Source organism: Oryzias melastigma, linkage group LG8 (genome assembly GCF_002922805.2).
Source record: "Oryzias melastigma strain HK-1 linkage group LG8, ASM292280v2, whole genome shotgun sequence".
Taxonomy (NCBI): domain Eukaryota; kingdom Metazoa; phylum Chordata; class Actinopteri; order Beloniformes; family Adrianichthyidae; genus Oryzias; species Oryzias melastigma.
In genome coordinates this window covers 15,247,337-15,260,796 of record NC_050519.1, presented here as the reverse complement: position 1 = coordinate 15,260,796, position 13,460 = coordinate 15,247,337, and the positions used below count along the sequence as shown (strand labels likewise).

Sequence of the window (13,460 nt, the reverse complement as noted above, 5' to 3'; positions counted from 1 at the left end):
AAAAAAAAAAAAAAAAAGAAAAACTGACTGAAAATTGTTTTGGAAGCCATGAAACTAATCTAAAAACATTTTCCTACTTAAAGACACCTTTAGCCCAAAAAAATCTCTGCTTTTATCTCACGTTCTGCTGAAGCAAACTCACCAAACAGACTATGACAGTGTATGCAGGATGAGCTTCTCAATGCAACTGAGACGGACAAACTCCCATGAGTTATCCACTTACTATAAAATCACTTTCACCCAGAATCCTTCTCTGGTCGTACACATCGTTTTAATCCTGTACACCTGTCCCCGTAGCCTTAGAAGGCCTGACGGCTGTGAGGAGGGAGGGAACAGAGCAAAAAAACACAGAAAGACAGGAAGTGAGTGACAGTGTGTATGTGTGCAGTCTTTATTTTAAGAAAGTCCCAAGCCTGGATGAGAATCTGTACCCTTGGACAAAGGTCAAGGATGGAAGGAACGAGGGATAGCTCTGGGCAGCAGGAAGGACACAGACAAAAGAGTAGAGGGTGAGGGGGGGCATGATGGGGATTGGGTTGCACAATAGTATCGTGTGCCCCTGTGACAAACAAGAAGAATAGATTGAGAGTCTAGAAGAGCTAAATCCTGCAGATATCCTTTTCATACTTGCAGGAATGTTCAATCATTCTGGAAATCGATTGAACAGAAGCAGACTGGAAACTTGTTGTAAAAAAACAGTGGAAAACAAAAACCTTCCAAGACAAGGTCTGACCCTTTCCTCCTCTAGTTAGGGCCTGCACTCCGCTGGCCTGTAACTAATCTGTGTCAGTGTCAACACGAGAAGTTCTGAAGCAAAGAATTAAGCGCCCCGATCTCATAGAGCAAAGCACGTGTTGAACTGCACAAGAGTCACGTGTACTTCAGGCACACGGAATGACATAAGACACAAAAGCAATTGTCATTTGATCCACCAGGGGATCATAAATAGCTGCCATTTTTATGTTTGTGCTAGTCAGCAGTAAAAGATAATACAGACAACCTGAGCAACAGGTGCACAACAAACGGAAAGAGAAGACTCTTCTGGCTTAGCGGCAGCTGTGATGTTTTATTTAACGAAAGCTAAAAAAGAGTCGGAGTCATTATCTGTAACCACATCCCTGAAAATGTACTTTTACCTCACGGCTGCTTTAATATTCTTAGACTCGCTAACATGCTGCATCTCTCTGCACCTTCCAGGTGCTGGCCTGGTTTGAGGAGGGCGAAGAAACGGTCACGGCCTTCGTCGAGCCCTTCGTCATCCTGCTCATCCTCATCGCAAACGCCATCGTGGGGGTGTGGCAGGTCAGCGATGCTGCACTAGAATGCTTTTATTTGACACAACTCATGAAGTTACAATCACACACACAATGTCCTTGACGAAGGTTTGGCTTGGCCCGCACCGGGAAGTTCATGTGAAGCCAGTTGGGAGTGGGAATGGAATGGAGTCCTCGCTGCCTTGGAGGTTTAAACTGCCATGTGCTTCATTATAGTGCAAAAATACAGAAGGACGATCACGTTACCGCAAGCCTGAGGTGTGTGTGTATTTGAGGGAAGGTTCAGATCGACCCTGCGGCAGTCATTTGGAAACTATGCACAAGGATTCACACATGGAGGAGAGTAGGAGAGGAAGGGCAGCTGGAATAAGTTAGGCTTTGCACTTTGAGGCAGACAGGGGCAGCTTTGGAAGAAATCAGTTTGAAGTGGTTAATTGAGTGAAAAATCCTTTTAGCAAAGTCGTTCGGTCAGTGCAGAGCAGGAAGTTTTTATATAAAAAAGAGAGGCCTTCAAACTTTTAAGGAAACAAATGAACACATCACAAAATAAATATATATTTTGTAGATATGTAAACTGTTTAAATATTTTTAACAGTCACTTACTACTGTTTTGTGTAGGCGTCAAAATGAGAAACTGTCTTGTTTTGCAATAGGAGCGAAATGCAGAGAGTGCCATTGAGGCCCTGAAGGAGTATGAGCCCGAAATGGGGAAGGTTTACCGGGCGGACAGGAAGAGCGTGCAGAGGATCAAGGCCAGGGAGATCGTTCCTGGTGATGTGGTGGAAGTCTCAGGTAAAATCCAGTGGCTTTGCAAATCTTCTAACTGCTTCATGTTCAGCTATTCCAGTGAAAAAATGCAAAGAAATTAGGCATTGGAGGAATAAAAGATAAAAAATTTGTCCCAAATTAGCAAATACATGATATTCAAACTGTTGGTGATCCGCATTTTCTTTTTGCAAAGGCAAAATATTTCACGTTGAAAGGAAAAAGCTTCCTGAAACAGTCGGAAAATCCGAGAATATAAAATCAGATTAAAAAAAATGAATTGAAGAGTCTATTTTAAAGGGTAACCAAACAGGGAAGTTGGAGGCTGACTCCACCCACAGCCGAAATTTGAAAATCCAATCAGAGGGGTGGATCTGTGGAACAGGACTGTTATCATTACTGGAGCTGCAGATTATGACGTGAGACTTCTGAAATGACGTGGGACTTAAAACGGTTTGACCAATTGCAAAATTCAACTGTAATACCTGGACTCGACCTGTAGGCAAGCAGACGGTTTTTGGACTGTGTTTTCAAGAATTAAACAAGTTTATTTTTAATTTATCAAAAAAATTGGCAATGGCCAACAGACAGTACTTTTAAAGCCTCATTTATAGAGGTCAACAGCCAAAATAAGCTGATTTGTGTTTTGGAAAAATGACTTAAATACTAATATTGGTGCCTAATTTAAAGTTACCATGACATAAAACTTTTACTGATTCCAAAAATGACTTTATAGTTTACAGTTTTTTTAAATGGTTAATGATTTTTAACCATTTAAATGCAATAAAAAAATCAGAATTTGAAATAAATCAAGCATAAATCCCCTTTTTTACTGCAAGATGTGACACAAGCAGTTCAAGCTGCAGCAAAAAAAAGCATGTTAATATCCCAACGCAACTCCTAACATGCGCTCATGTGCATGTTATGCGCCTGAAAATTAGCACCAACCTTTAAAGGCAGTCCCAGAGAAAGGGGGGCGGAGAATCTTCGGGGGATGAAAAAGCAAGCCTGAGAATAAACGCACTTCATGTCAGCTCTCCGCTGCTGTCCACCTGTTCTTTTCGGTGCATGATCTCCCCAAGGTCTCCCTCTCCCTGCGACTTTCACTGTGGTATCAGCTTTCAACAACAGCACCATCCATCCAGAGTGCTAAAACCAGTCAATTAACCCTCCATCCAACTGTACAGCTGCTTTCAGATTGTCATAAAGCTTTGCTAGTGACTGTCCTGCAAACCTAAAAGGAGCTTCCTGACTGAAAAGGCAGGTGGTAATAAATTATTTCTTACTTGTGTTTTCTTTTAAGTTGGTGACAAAGTGCCAGCTGACATCAGGATCATCTCCATCAAATCTACAACGCTGCGTGTGGATCAGTCCATCCTCACTGGTATGAGTTCAGAACAAATGTATGGTTTGGGATGTCCAAGATTTTATTTATTTTTATTCAATCCAACCTTCCCCTTCACAGGGGAGTCTGTCAGTGTCATCAAGCACACAGATGCTGTCCCGGACCCCCGAGCTGTCAATCAGGACAAGAAGAACATGCTGTTCTCTGTAAGCTTCTCTCCTGCTTGTGTAATCTGGAGCTCCAGTGTTTATGACCTTCAATTTACTGTAATTTATTAATTGTTGACACGATCAACATCATTCCAGTAGATTCTGAAGGAAAAAAGCGTTGATCATATGCTAAAAGATTTTGTGTTTAAGCGTCACCAAATCCCCCCTTTTTTTTAAATCTGAAACATGTCAGGGGACCAACATTGCTGCAGGTAAAGCCACCGGCATTGCTGTTGCAACAGGAGTCACCACCGAGATCGGTAAGATTCGTGACCAGATGGCCGCCACTGAGCAGGAGAAGACGCCACTGCAGCAAAAGCTGGATGAGTTCGGAGAGCAGCTCTCCAAGGTCGGTTGTTGTTCTTGCATCCACTATGCTTTGGTGTGAAATGTCTACAAAGAAGGCTTCCATAAATGGGTCTTTAGATAGGCGTCGCAGAGACATTTGATCTGCTCCCCCCTGCAGGTCATCTCCCTCATTTGTGTGGCCGTGTGGATAATCAACATCGGCCACTTCAATGACCCCGTCCACGGGGGTTCCTGGATACGGGGAGCTGTCTACTATTTCAAGATTGCTGTGGCTTTAGCTGTGGCTGCCATCCCTGAAGGTAAACCCCAGGGATTTGATCAGGTTATCATTGCAGAAGTCAGATTTGGGTTGTGCCACTCATCTAAAAATTGTATTTGACACTTAAGGCAGTTATGCTGCAAATTAAACAAGCAAAATTAAGCAATTTGTTTTCTCACAAAATGGTCAAAGTGCTTTAATATTGAGACTTTTTTTTGAATGATCTCAGCACTTTATTGGAGTATTTTTTTTTAACTTTATATGATCAGGAAAGCTTTCCAGATTTAAACTTTCCTTCACAAACCAACTGTTAGAGTGAAACAAGCTGAAAATTAGGGTTGCTTCTGATTAGCATAAACATAAATCAGACTCTTAGTTTGACCCCCTTTTTATATTATAACTTATAGAATTTACTTACTTACAAATTCACATTTTTCTGTGCAAAAGATCTTTGATTTCTTAATCAAAGTTTGCACAATCTGCAGTTTTTTGGTATCTAATGAACAAAAATAAGAAAATCTTTACTGTCACGCAAGGGCTGCCACAAAAGATTTTTTTAATAGTCGACTACTAAACGATTAATTTTTCATTTAGTCAACACATAAATTTGTATTTATTTAAAATGTATTTGAACAGGGACAGTGCGCATTCATGGACATATCTTTAAATGTGCCGGTGTTAACTACAAAACTAATTTTCAGTCGTAGTCCCTGGGTAAGTTGTAGCTTTCCCAACAACAAAAGCCAAAAACAAACATCAGAAATAAGATGTTATGTGTAAACTGAATGTAAAACACACATATTAACCATCATTAGCTTTAAACTAACTAAAAATGAAGGCAGTTAAGATTATAGTTTACTAAACCTTTAATTAATCATGCACAATTTTTCATTTATTTGTTTCTGGCATTAAAACAAGACTTAAATCAGACAAGGTCGGCATCTGAAACGAAGGAACTATTTTTCACTAAAGATAAAGTTTTGATCTCACCGACTCAAATATGACAAAAGTGTGTTTTGTGGTGCTGAGTGGTCACAACTGTATTCAGCTTCACTACACTCTGACTCTACATAATTCCAAACTGATGCTCTTACACGACCCAGAAAAGTTAGCATTTCCACACGTCTTGCAGAAAGACAATCTCTTCTCAGAGCAGATGTTCACTTCAGCAGAGAAATTTTGCTCAAATGGGGTAGAGGTTGCAGGGATGCACAGAAAACATTTAGCTAGGCTTGACAGTGTGGGGAAACTCCTCTCATTTATAGGGGATCGCCTCTTTTTAGCTTACCTAGGTGACGATCTCTCTCTTTATCGTTATCATACTCAGTCACAACATGCTTCCTCTTCAGGTGCTCATGCATCATAGTTTTGAAATAAAATTTAAAAAATAATAATAATAATAAAAAAGCAACTAATCGACTATTAAATTAGTCACTATTTCAGTAGTCGATTAGTTGTCGACTAATTTTGGCAGCTCTAGTCACTGCTATAGAGATTGTTTCAAAAAAACAAAGACAAAATTCTTAAAAAACTTGTTTTTTGGTTAATAAACTTTTAAAACTATATTCCTCTAAAACCTAAACCTTTTGTCTTGATTTTTTAATTAGTATTTTCAAATTTATCCTTCTTTTTATGTCAGGGTTGCCCGCCGTCATTACCACCTGCCTGGCCCTGGGAACGCGTCGGATGGCCAAAAAGAACGCCATTGTCAGAAGCCTGCCCTCTGTGGAAACCTTGGGTTGCACCTCCGTCATCTGCTCCGACAAGACTGGAACCCTCACCACCAACCAGATGTGTGTGACTAAGGTGGGCTCTGTTTACGCTTGCCCAATCATACTTCCTGTAAATGATGGACTAACACCTTTGTCGATGTTCATGCAGATGTTCATCATTGATAAAGTGGAGGGGGACAGTGTTGCCCTCGGTCAGTTTGACATTTCAGGATCAAAGTACACCCCCGAAGGAGAAGTGTAAGTGTCTAAATGACTGTGAAAAGCACACATTCAACAGCAGAACTTAATTAAACTTTCTCTATCAGCACGCGGAACAATTCGCTTGTTAAGTGCGGACAATTTGATGGATTGGTTGAGCTGGCAACCATCTGTGCTCTGTGCAATGACTCATCACTGGACTACAATGAGGTCTGTATGGAGTTTGAACATGCTGGATTATTCAAGAAAAGTTCAAAATGAGTTTGTCTAACTAATTCTTTCCGTCTATGGTGCAGTCTAAGGGTATTTATGAGAAGGTCGGTGAAGCCACTGAGACAGCTCTGTGCTGTTTGGTGGAGAAAATGAATGTCTTCAACACTGAGGTGCGCGGCCTGTCTAAAGTGGAGAGAGCCAACGCCTGCTGCGCTGTAAGTCCACAATAGAGGCTGCAAAAACGGGATATAACAAGTCAAATGGGTCCGAAATTTTACTAAGTCTCCAAAATGGTTTTCTAACTTAATACCGGCACAGCATGGCCAACTAAAGACCTTTATTATGAAGGACAATAGCAACCTCCATATCTGCTGACAGAGTTTTTATACAACAAAAATGTAAAAAAGATTATTTTTATACCAGAACAATGTTCTGTCTCTGGTTAAACCAGCCTCCTCAAATTGATTGAGTTTTGCTCTGCTGGATGACCTCCTGTTAGAGGAGTCATTACTCTCCACAGTCACAGCCAGTGAATGCTCTGTGCATACATGAAAAAAAGCTGTAGTTATATCAACGGCTTAAACTGTTTCCTTTTGCTAAAATGTTTTTTCTATTTGCTTTTGCTAATTTGTTTTACACCGCTTTGAGGCAATTAGATGGTGTTTATCCCAGTATAGCTCATATAAAATTAAAAAACTACAAATATTTATTTAGGTTTATAGAAAAAAATACTACATTATGTATTCAGTTAGGATAAAAAAAAAGCTTCATCTACTTTTCTAAAGATTAAAGTTTGGCGTTTTCAAGTTTGCACTTTAACCTCTTTAGACCTAGTATCCGTGTGGACATCAGATTTTGTGCTGCATCACCACAGTAGTTACAGTAATTCTACCTAACTGGGGCTCTGATAAAGATAAAAAAAACAAACTTTGAACAAGATCTTGGGTCTGAAGAGGTTGATGACCTAAGAGTTAACTATAGACATTAATTTATCATTAAGCTCGATGAAGCTGGTTTGCTTCCTTTCAGCCATGTTAAACATTTAAAGCAGAAACAAACTATATGGAAATTTTGGACAAAAGCCGCAAAAAATGTTAAAGAAATCATCAAAAGACAGAAAATTCAACATAAAACAACTATGAATTAAAAAATTGATGTAGAAAAATAAATTTGCATTAAGCTAAGCAGAGACTGATAGTGAATGATTGAATGTCAAGTAAAAACTAAAAACTTCATCTTATAAGGGTTAAATTTCTGTTGGTTTAGTAGACATACTTACAAGTGAATTTCTAAAATGTTGTATCTAACTCTCCCATTTATTTTTGTTTGTCTTTACCCTCCACCTGAACAGGTCATCAAGCAGCTGATGAAGAAGGAATTCACTCTGGAGTTTTCCAGAGACAGGAAGTCCATGTCCGTCTACTGCTCACCTGCCAAGTCAGCCAAAGCTCCTGTTGGGAGCAAGATGTTTGTGAAAGTGAGTTTGTTGAATGCTGGGATTGGAATAAAAAAAAAAATAGAACTATTTATTTAAAAAGTTGTCCTGACAGATCTGAAAGCTCTTAAAACTGTCTGTCTGTGTCCTCAGGGAGCTCCTGAGGGTGTGATTGATCGCTGTTCGTATGTCCGTGTGGGAACCAACCGTGTCCCACTGACTGGTCCAGTCAAAGACCACATCATGTCCGTCATCAAGGAGTGGGGTACTGGGCGAGACACCCTCCGCTGTCTGGCACTCGCCACCCGAGACACACCTCTGAGGAAGGAGGAGATGAACCTGGAGGACTCCACTCAGTTTGCAGATTATGAGGTGAGAAGAACTAAAGGCAATAAATCGTTATTTAGTTGTTTTGTTTTTAACACAAAACTGATTCTATTTCTGCTTTTCCATAGACTGATTTGACCTTCGTCGGCTGTGTTGGGATGCTGGATCCTCCTCGTAAAGAGGTCATGAGCTCCATCGAGCTGTGCAGAGCTGCTGGGATCCGCGTCATCATGATCACTGGTTGGCATCAAAACTACGAGAGCACAAGTCAAGCAAGTGCTAAATAAAACAAAATGATCATGTCTGCCCTTCTCCCCCAGGTGACAACAAGGGTACAGCTGTGGCCATCTGCCGCCGCATTGGCATCTTCTCCGAGGAAGAGGACGTCACTGGGAAAGCTTTCACTGGTCGTGAGTTTGATGATCTGTCTCCATATGAGCAGAAGAATGCTGTCAGGAAGGCTTGCTGCTTTGCCAGAGTGGAGCCGTCCCACAAGTCTAAGATTGTTGAGTTTCTGCAGGGCTTTGATGAGATTACTGCCATGGTAAGAAGAAATACAAACTTAGACGATTTGGAAAGGAAGCAAATGAAGACGAACGGTATCCCTTTGTTTTGTCTCTAAGACCGGTGACGGAGTAAATGATGCCCCTGCCTTGAAGAAGGCGGAGATTGGCATCGCCATGGGCTCTGGCACTGCCGTTGCCAAGTCTGCCTCTGAGATGGTCCTGGCTGACGACAACTTCTCTTCCATCGTATCTGCTGTTGAGGAGGGCAGAGCCATTTACAACAACATGAAGCAGTTCATCCGCTACCTCATCTCCTCCAATGTAGGCGAGGTTGTCTGGTGAGTATTACCCCCATCTAAATGAAGTCAGCTGCTGTCGTTGGAACTCGTCAACACAAGTCTTTGCTCCTCAGTATCTTTCTGACTGCTGCTCTGGGTCTGCCTGAGGCTCTGATCCCCGTCCAGCTGCTCTGGGTCAACCTTGTGACTGACGGTCTGCCTGCCACAGCGCTGGGGTTCAATCCTCCAGATCTGGACATCATGGGCAAAGCCCCCCGCTCCCCAAAAGAGCCCCTCATCTCTGGCTGGCTTTTCTTCAGATATCTGGCCATTGGCAGTAGGGTCTTGCCCCATTAAATTGACATCTTTATCGACCTATGTGTGTTTTTTGTTATTTAAATCCACCAACTCTTGTAGGTTATGTCGGTGCAGCAACAGTTGCAGCAGCTGCTTGGTGGTTCGTGTATTGTGACGAAGGCCCGATGGTCTCTTTCTACCAGCTGGTTGGTGTTGATCTTCATAAACTTTTCTGCCGATCACTTTGCAGATAAGCAAACTTCGCGTCTTAACTTTTAATCTTTCCCCGTCAGTCCCATTTCATGCAGTGCAGCGAGGAGAACGAGGACTTTGACGGCGTCCACTGTGAGGTGTTCGAGTCGGCCCCACCCATGACTATGGCTCTGTCTGTGCTGGTCACCATAGAGATGTGCAATGCTCTGAACAGGTGAAGATACATCAGATACATAGGACTGCAGGTACACTGAGGTAGATCATCGGTAGTTCTAGACAACATTTAGCAGCGATAATGACCGTTCCATACTATCCAGAACTAATTGATTGAACTACTAATTAACCACTTGAGAGTGAGATACTTGACCCATGAACGCAGCAGCAACAACTTTCTTTATAGAGCCCTGAAAATAATGTCTGTTTAGGACATTTTTTCTAGTTTTCTTCTTATTCTTTTTGTGGTAGGTTTTTGCTTTGTGAAAGCTTTTCATGCAGAGGTTGTCGAGTCATCTTTGTAGTATCCGGGAAAGGTCCTGACAAAGAAATGTAAAAATAAAATGTAAGTGGTCTTCTCAGTCCAATCAAACACGGACAATTGACAAAAATAGAAAATGGAAAAAAACAAATTACATTTTTACAAGAAAACACACTCTCAAGAGTTTTTAAAGAAAACAGGCCTTAAACAAGTAACTTCAGCCTTTTATAAGCTGAGGAGCAAGAAGAAGATTTGCTGTTACATCCGGAAATTTGTAAACAGTCTTGAATTTTAGGGGCACAAATGGAGGCTTTTTCTGACTATTTATGGCCAACTTGAAACTCACTGGACTTTTATCAAGAATATTTTTGGTTTATTCTCAGTTTAATCCCCCATTATTTGCAGAGGTGACTTAAATGTCTGATTCTGACTGACTCCTCATATAGTTCCAGTAAAAGAAACAATCTCCTGAGCAAAAAAATTAATAAATAAATCAAGATTTGGGCTTTATTGACGTATTGTGGGTGCTTCATCTTTTCAGCTTATTCTTCTTTCGTGTCCTCATGTTTACTAGAGATAGTCGCACCATGACCTCATGCTTCATAGGAACTATTAACCTGTCTGACGACTTCCAAGTAGATGTGGAAATTAGATTAACCTTTAACATAAGTTTTTCTTATGGCTGCACGGTGGCGCAGTGGTTAGCACTCTTGCCTCACAGCGAGAAGGCCCCGGTTCGAATCCCGGCTGGGACCTTTCTGTGTGGAGTTTGCATGTTCTCCCCGTGCATGCGTGGGTTTTCACCGGGGACTCCGGCTTCCTCCCACCGTCCAAAAACATGCTTCATAGGTTGATGACTCTAAATTGCCCCTAGGTGTGAATGTGAGAGTGTATGTGTGTGATTGAGGCCCCACGACAGACTGGCGACCTGTCCAGAGTGAACCCCGCCTTCGCCCTTCAGTAGCCGGGATAGGCTCCGGCACCCCCGCGACCCTGAAAGAGAAGAAGCGGCCAAGAAGATGGATGGATGGATGAGTTTTCTTTATGGAAGAACATTTTTTTCCAAGTTTAACCGGGAAGTAAAAGGTGAAAGAAGAAATATAAAGATATCTGGACAACAAAAGAGAAGTTTCCTCCTTAATTCTCTGTCATAAAGGGAAAAATAGTATTAAAAAAACGACAAAAAGTTTGAGTCAATCTTTTGCCAGATATAAAAAGGAGAAAAAGAGAACATAAAACTACAATAAACCTAAAACTCATCTTTAAAGTGAAACTCATGAATAATATTCCTTTAGAAAAATTGCTAATAAAATTACACCTTTGAAAAACTAAATTATTACAAGATGGGGAAAAAAAATCCACAAATTAAATCCGAATTAAATGCAACATTCACAATAATCTATAAAAGCAGATACTGAAGATGTTGAAATCAAATATGATGCTTAAGGACATTAGCAGCTACTTGAAGCATTTTAAGAACCAGCCTGACCTAGAAGGAAGAAAAAAACCATCAAGCTCATCTGCTGCTACGAAGCTAAACATTTCATTTTGCACCTGCATTATAGTTTATCTGAGAACCAGTCTCTGGTCCGCATGCCCCCCTGGAGCAACCTCTGGCTGATGGGTGCCATGAGCCTCTCCATGTCCCTTCACTTCATGATCATCTACGTCGACCCTCTGCCCGTGAGTTTGACCTTCTCGCCACCAGTTCCTCACTCACCAACTGTACACTGATACACATCCTGCATGTAAAGATCATGGAAGTTACTCTCTGAACATTTGATGTGTGAAGTTTCAACAGGCTGCCGCTCTCATCCACAGATGATCTTCAAGCTCACCCACTTGAATCTGGAGCAGTGGTTGATGGTGCTGAAACTTTCCTTCCCAGTCATTCTTCTTGATGAGCTTCTCAAGTTTGTTGCTCGTACATACCTGGAAGGTGAGTTGGAACTGTTTTTTTCCTTCTGCACAAACACATTTTAGCCAAAACTATTAAATATTTTTACATCTATCTAAATAAAGTTTATTAATCAAAGTATTTTCCCCCAAAGACTTCATTAAGTATACTCTTTTCTAATCTAAAATAATACAAATTTGATTAATGGAATGTTACAATTTGTTTTCCCTCCCAATAAAAAAGTAAACTGCTTTTCCTTTTAACCTATCCCTCTTTTTTTAAGCTGTCACAGGTTAAAGGTTCCCCACCCTGCTTCTAACACGTCTCCTCTGATTACTTGGATCTAATTTCTTCTTCCCTGTTTCCTTGACTATGCAGTCTAAACCTGTTTCCCCATCCTCAATTTTTCTGTAACAACTTAAGGTATTCCCCTGACTCCTTAAAATGTTTTTCTGCATTGTGCACGTTTAAAAAAGGTAGAAGAGACGTTAATGCATCTTAAAGGTTGAAAAGTGAGTCCTAAAAAAATAACATTAGTACATCACCAAATGCCTGGATTTTGCATGCTTTGATGACATTTTTAAAGACCCATTCCAATGAAATTTAACATACTCCTGGAGCATTTTCTCATGATGGAGGACATTCAAAAAAGAATTTAAGAATAAAACAGTATTTCTGTGTATTTCAAGTTGTGATGCATCAGGTGCAGATAAAAACTCACCGTTTGAAAAAGTTGGTGAAATAGGCGGGCCAAAGTCTCCCTGTTCCACTCCATTCTGACGCATCCACTTACAGACAAATGGTCCATAAACATCTTCGTTTTCCTCTTCTGAGCTGCTATCTGGTTCAAAACTGTACGGCTGGATAGCTCAGTTATTGCTCAAAGTTTTTGTTGCACTTCTATGTTAGCTTGGGGCTATAAGCTAGTGGGAGAGAGTGTAAACAAAGGGATGATGGGATATAAGTGGAGGGTTACTTTGGCCCACAACTCTTGCCGCTCTGTAGAAAATGTACTAAAAAAACAACACAGGCTTTTTGATTTAGGCAAAAACACCACTGGGAGTGATTTGACAATAGAAAAAAATGTAGTTGGAGTGGAACTTTTATAGAATCTTATTTTAAAATATTTATAAGTTACTGCAATATTATTTCCTTAACATTTTTGGAGCAAATGCACCTTCAAGAATGAGGACAGCATTTGAACAGTGACTGTGTGGCATTGCTGCTAATTCTTCCTATATTGTGACTTAATGAATGAAAAAGAAGATCCGACATGTTGGAGAATGAAAATATGCTTGTTTCCAAAATTAACTCAAATCACAAATCAAACTCTAATTCCAAAAAACAAACTCAAAATATTTTCAATTAGTTTGAAATGTAATTTTGAAACCATTTGTTTTGTCCATTTAGGGAAAGTCTAACAGCGACGGTGACCAGAAGGATCTAAAGCGAGGAGGGCGGCGAGACTTGGAGGACAGGAGGGGAAGCGCTCCGTTTGAACGAGAGGGCGCCAAAAGTCACATGATCAATGGAATGAATACAAAAGCGATTTAAAAAATACACAAAAAAAGCTGAAAAATATTTTTCTGTGTATGTACTTAATATAATATATAATGAAGCTATGTGAAAGCTATTCTGTTTATTTTATTCTTAAAGAATAAAGATGTTTAAAAAAATAAATATATTTAAGCTCATCTTCTTTTTGGGAAAATAAAAATGAAAATGAT

General features: G+C 40.4%; 1 protein-coding gene across 2 annotated transcripts in view; it reads left to right on the top strand.

Annotated features, from left to right (window-relative positions):
* Nucleotides 1–13,404, top strand: part of atp2a1 (ATPase sarcoplasmic/endoplasmic reticulum Ca2+ transporting 1) — a 14,841-nt gene extending 1,437 nt beyond the window's left edge. Inside the window, exons 5-26 of one of the 2 annotated variants that reach the window (XM_024272506.2) lie at nucleotides 1,198–1,302; nucleotides 1,928–2,066; nucleotides 3,343–3,423; nucleotides 3,505–3,590; nucleotides 3,787–3,942; nucleotides 4,060–4,201; nucleotides 5,801–5,967; nucleotides 6,043–6,131; nucleotides 6,200–6,302; nucleotides 6,389–6,520; nucleotides 7,657–7,782; nucleotides 7,894–8,112; nucleotides 8,196–8,307; nucleotides 8,388–8,611; nucleotides 8,691–8,911; nucleotides 8,986–9,188; nucleotides 9,269–9,354; nucleotides 9,442–9,575; nucleotides 11,402–11,519; nucleotides 11,658–11,775; nucleotides 12,112–12,156; nucleotides 13,144–13,404. In XM_024272506.2, the coding sequence (XP_024128274.1) occupies nucleotides 1,198–1,302; nucleotides 1,928–2,066; nucleotides 3,343–3,423; nucleotides 3,505–3,590; nucleotides 3,787–3,942; nucleotides 4,060–4,201; nucleotides 5,801–5,967; nucleotides 6,043–6,131; nucleotides 6,200–6,302; nucleotides 6,389–6,520; nucleotides 7,657–7,782; nucleotides 7,894–8,112; nucleotides 8,196–8,307; nucleotides 8,388–8,611; nucleotides 8,691–8,911; nucleotides 8,986–9,188; nucleotides 9,269–9,354; nucleotides 9,442–9,575; nucleotides 11,402–11,519; nucleotides 11,658–11,775; nucleotides 12,112–12,116 (2,766 nt within the window). In that variant the 3' untranslated portion in view covers nucleotides 12,117–12,156; nucleotides 13,144–13,404. The remainder of the gene's footprint in view (nucleotides 1–1,197; nucleotides 1,303–1,927; nucleotides 2,067–3,342; nucleotides 3,424–3,504; nucleotides 3,591–3,786; nucleotides 3,943–4,059; nucleotides 4,202–5,800; nucleotides 5,968–6,042; nucleotides 6,132–6,199; nucleotides 6,303–6,388; nucleotides 6,521–7,656; nucleotides 7,783–7,893; nucleotides 8,113–8,195; nucleotides 8,308–8,387; nucleotides 8,612–8,690; nucleotides 8,912–8,985; nucleotides 9,189–9,268; nucleotides 9,355–9,441; nucleotides 9,576–11,401; nucleotides 11,520–11,657; nucleotides 11,776–12,111; nucleotides 12,157–13,143) is intronic. The other variant, XM_024272505.2, reaches the window with a different exon arrangement.
* The last annotated feature ends 56 nt before the right edge of the window (nucleotides 13,405–13,460 follow it).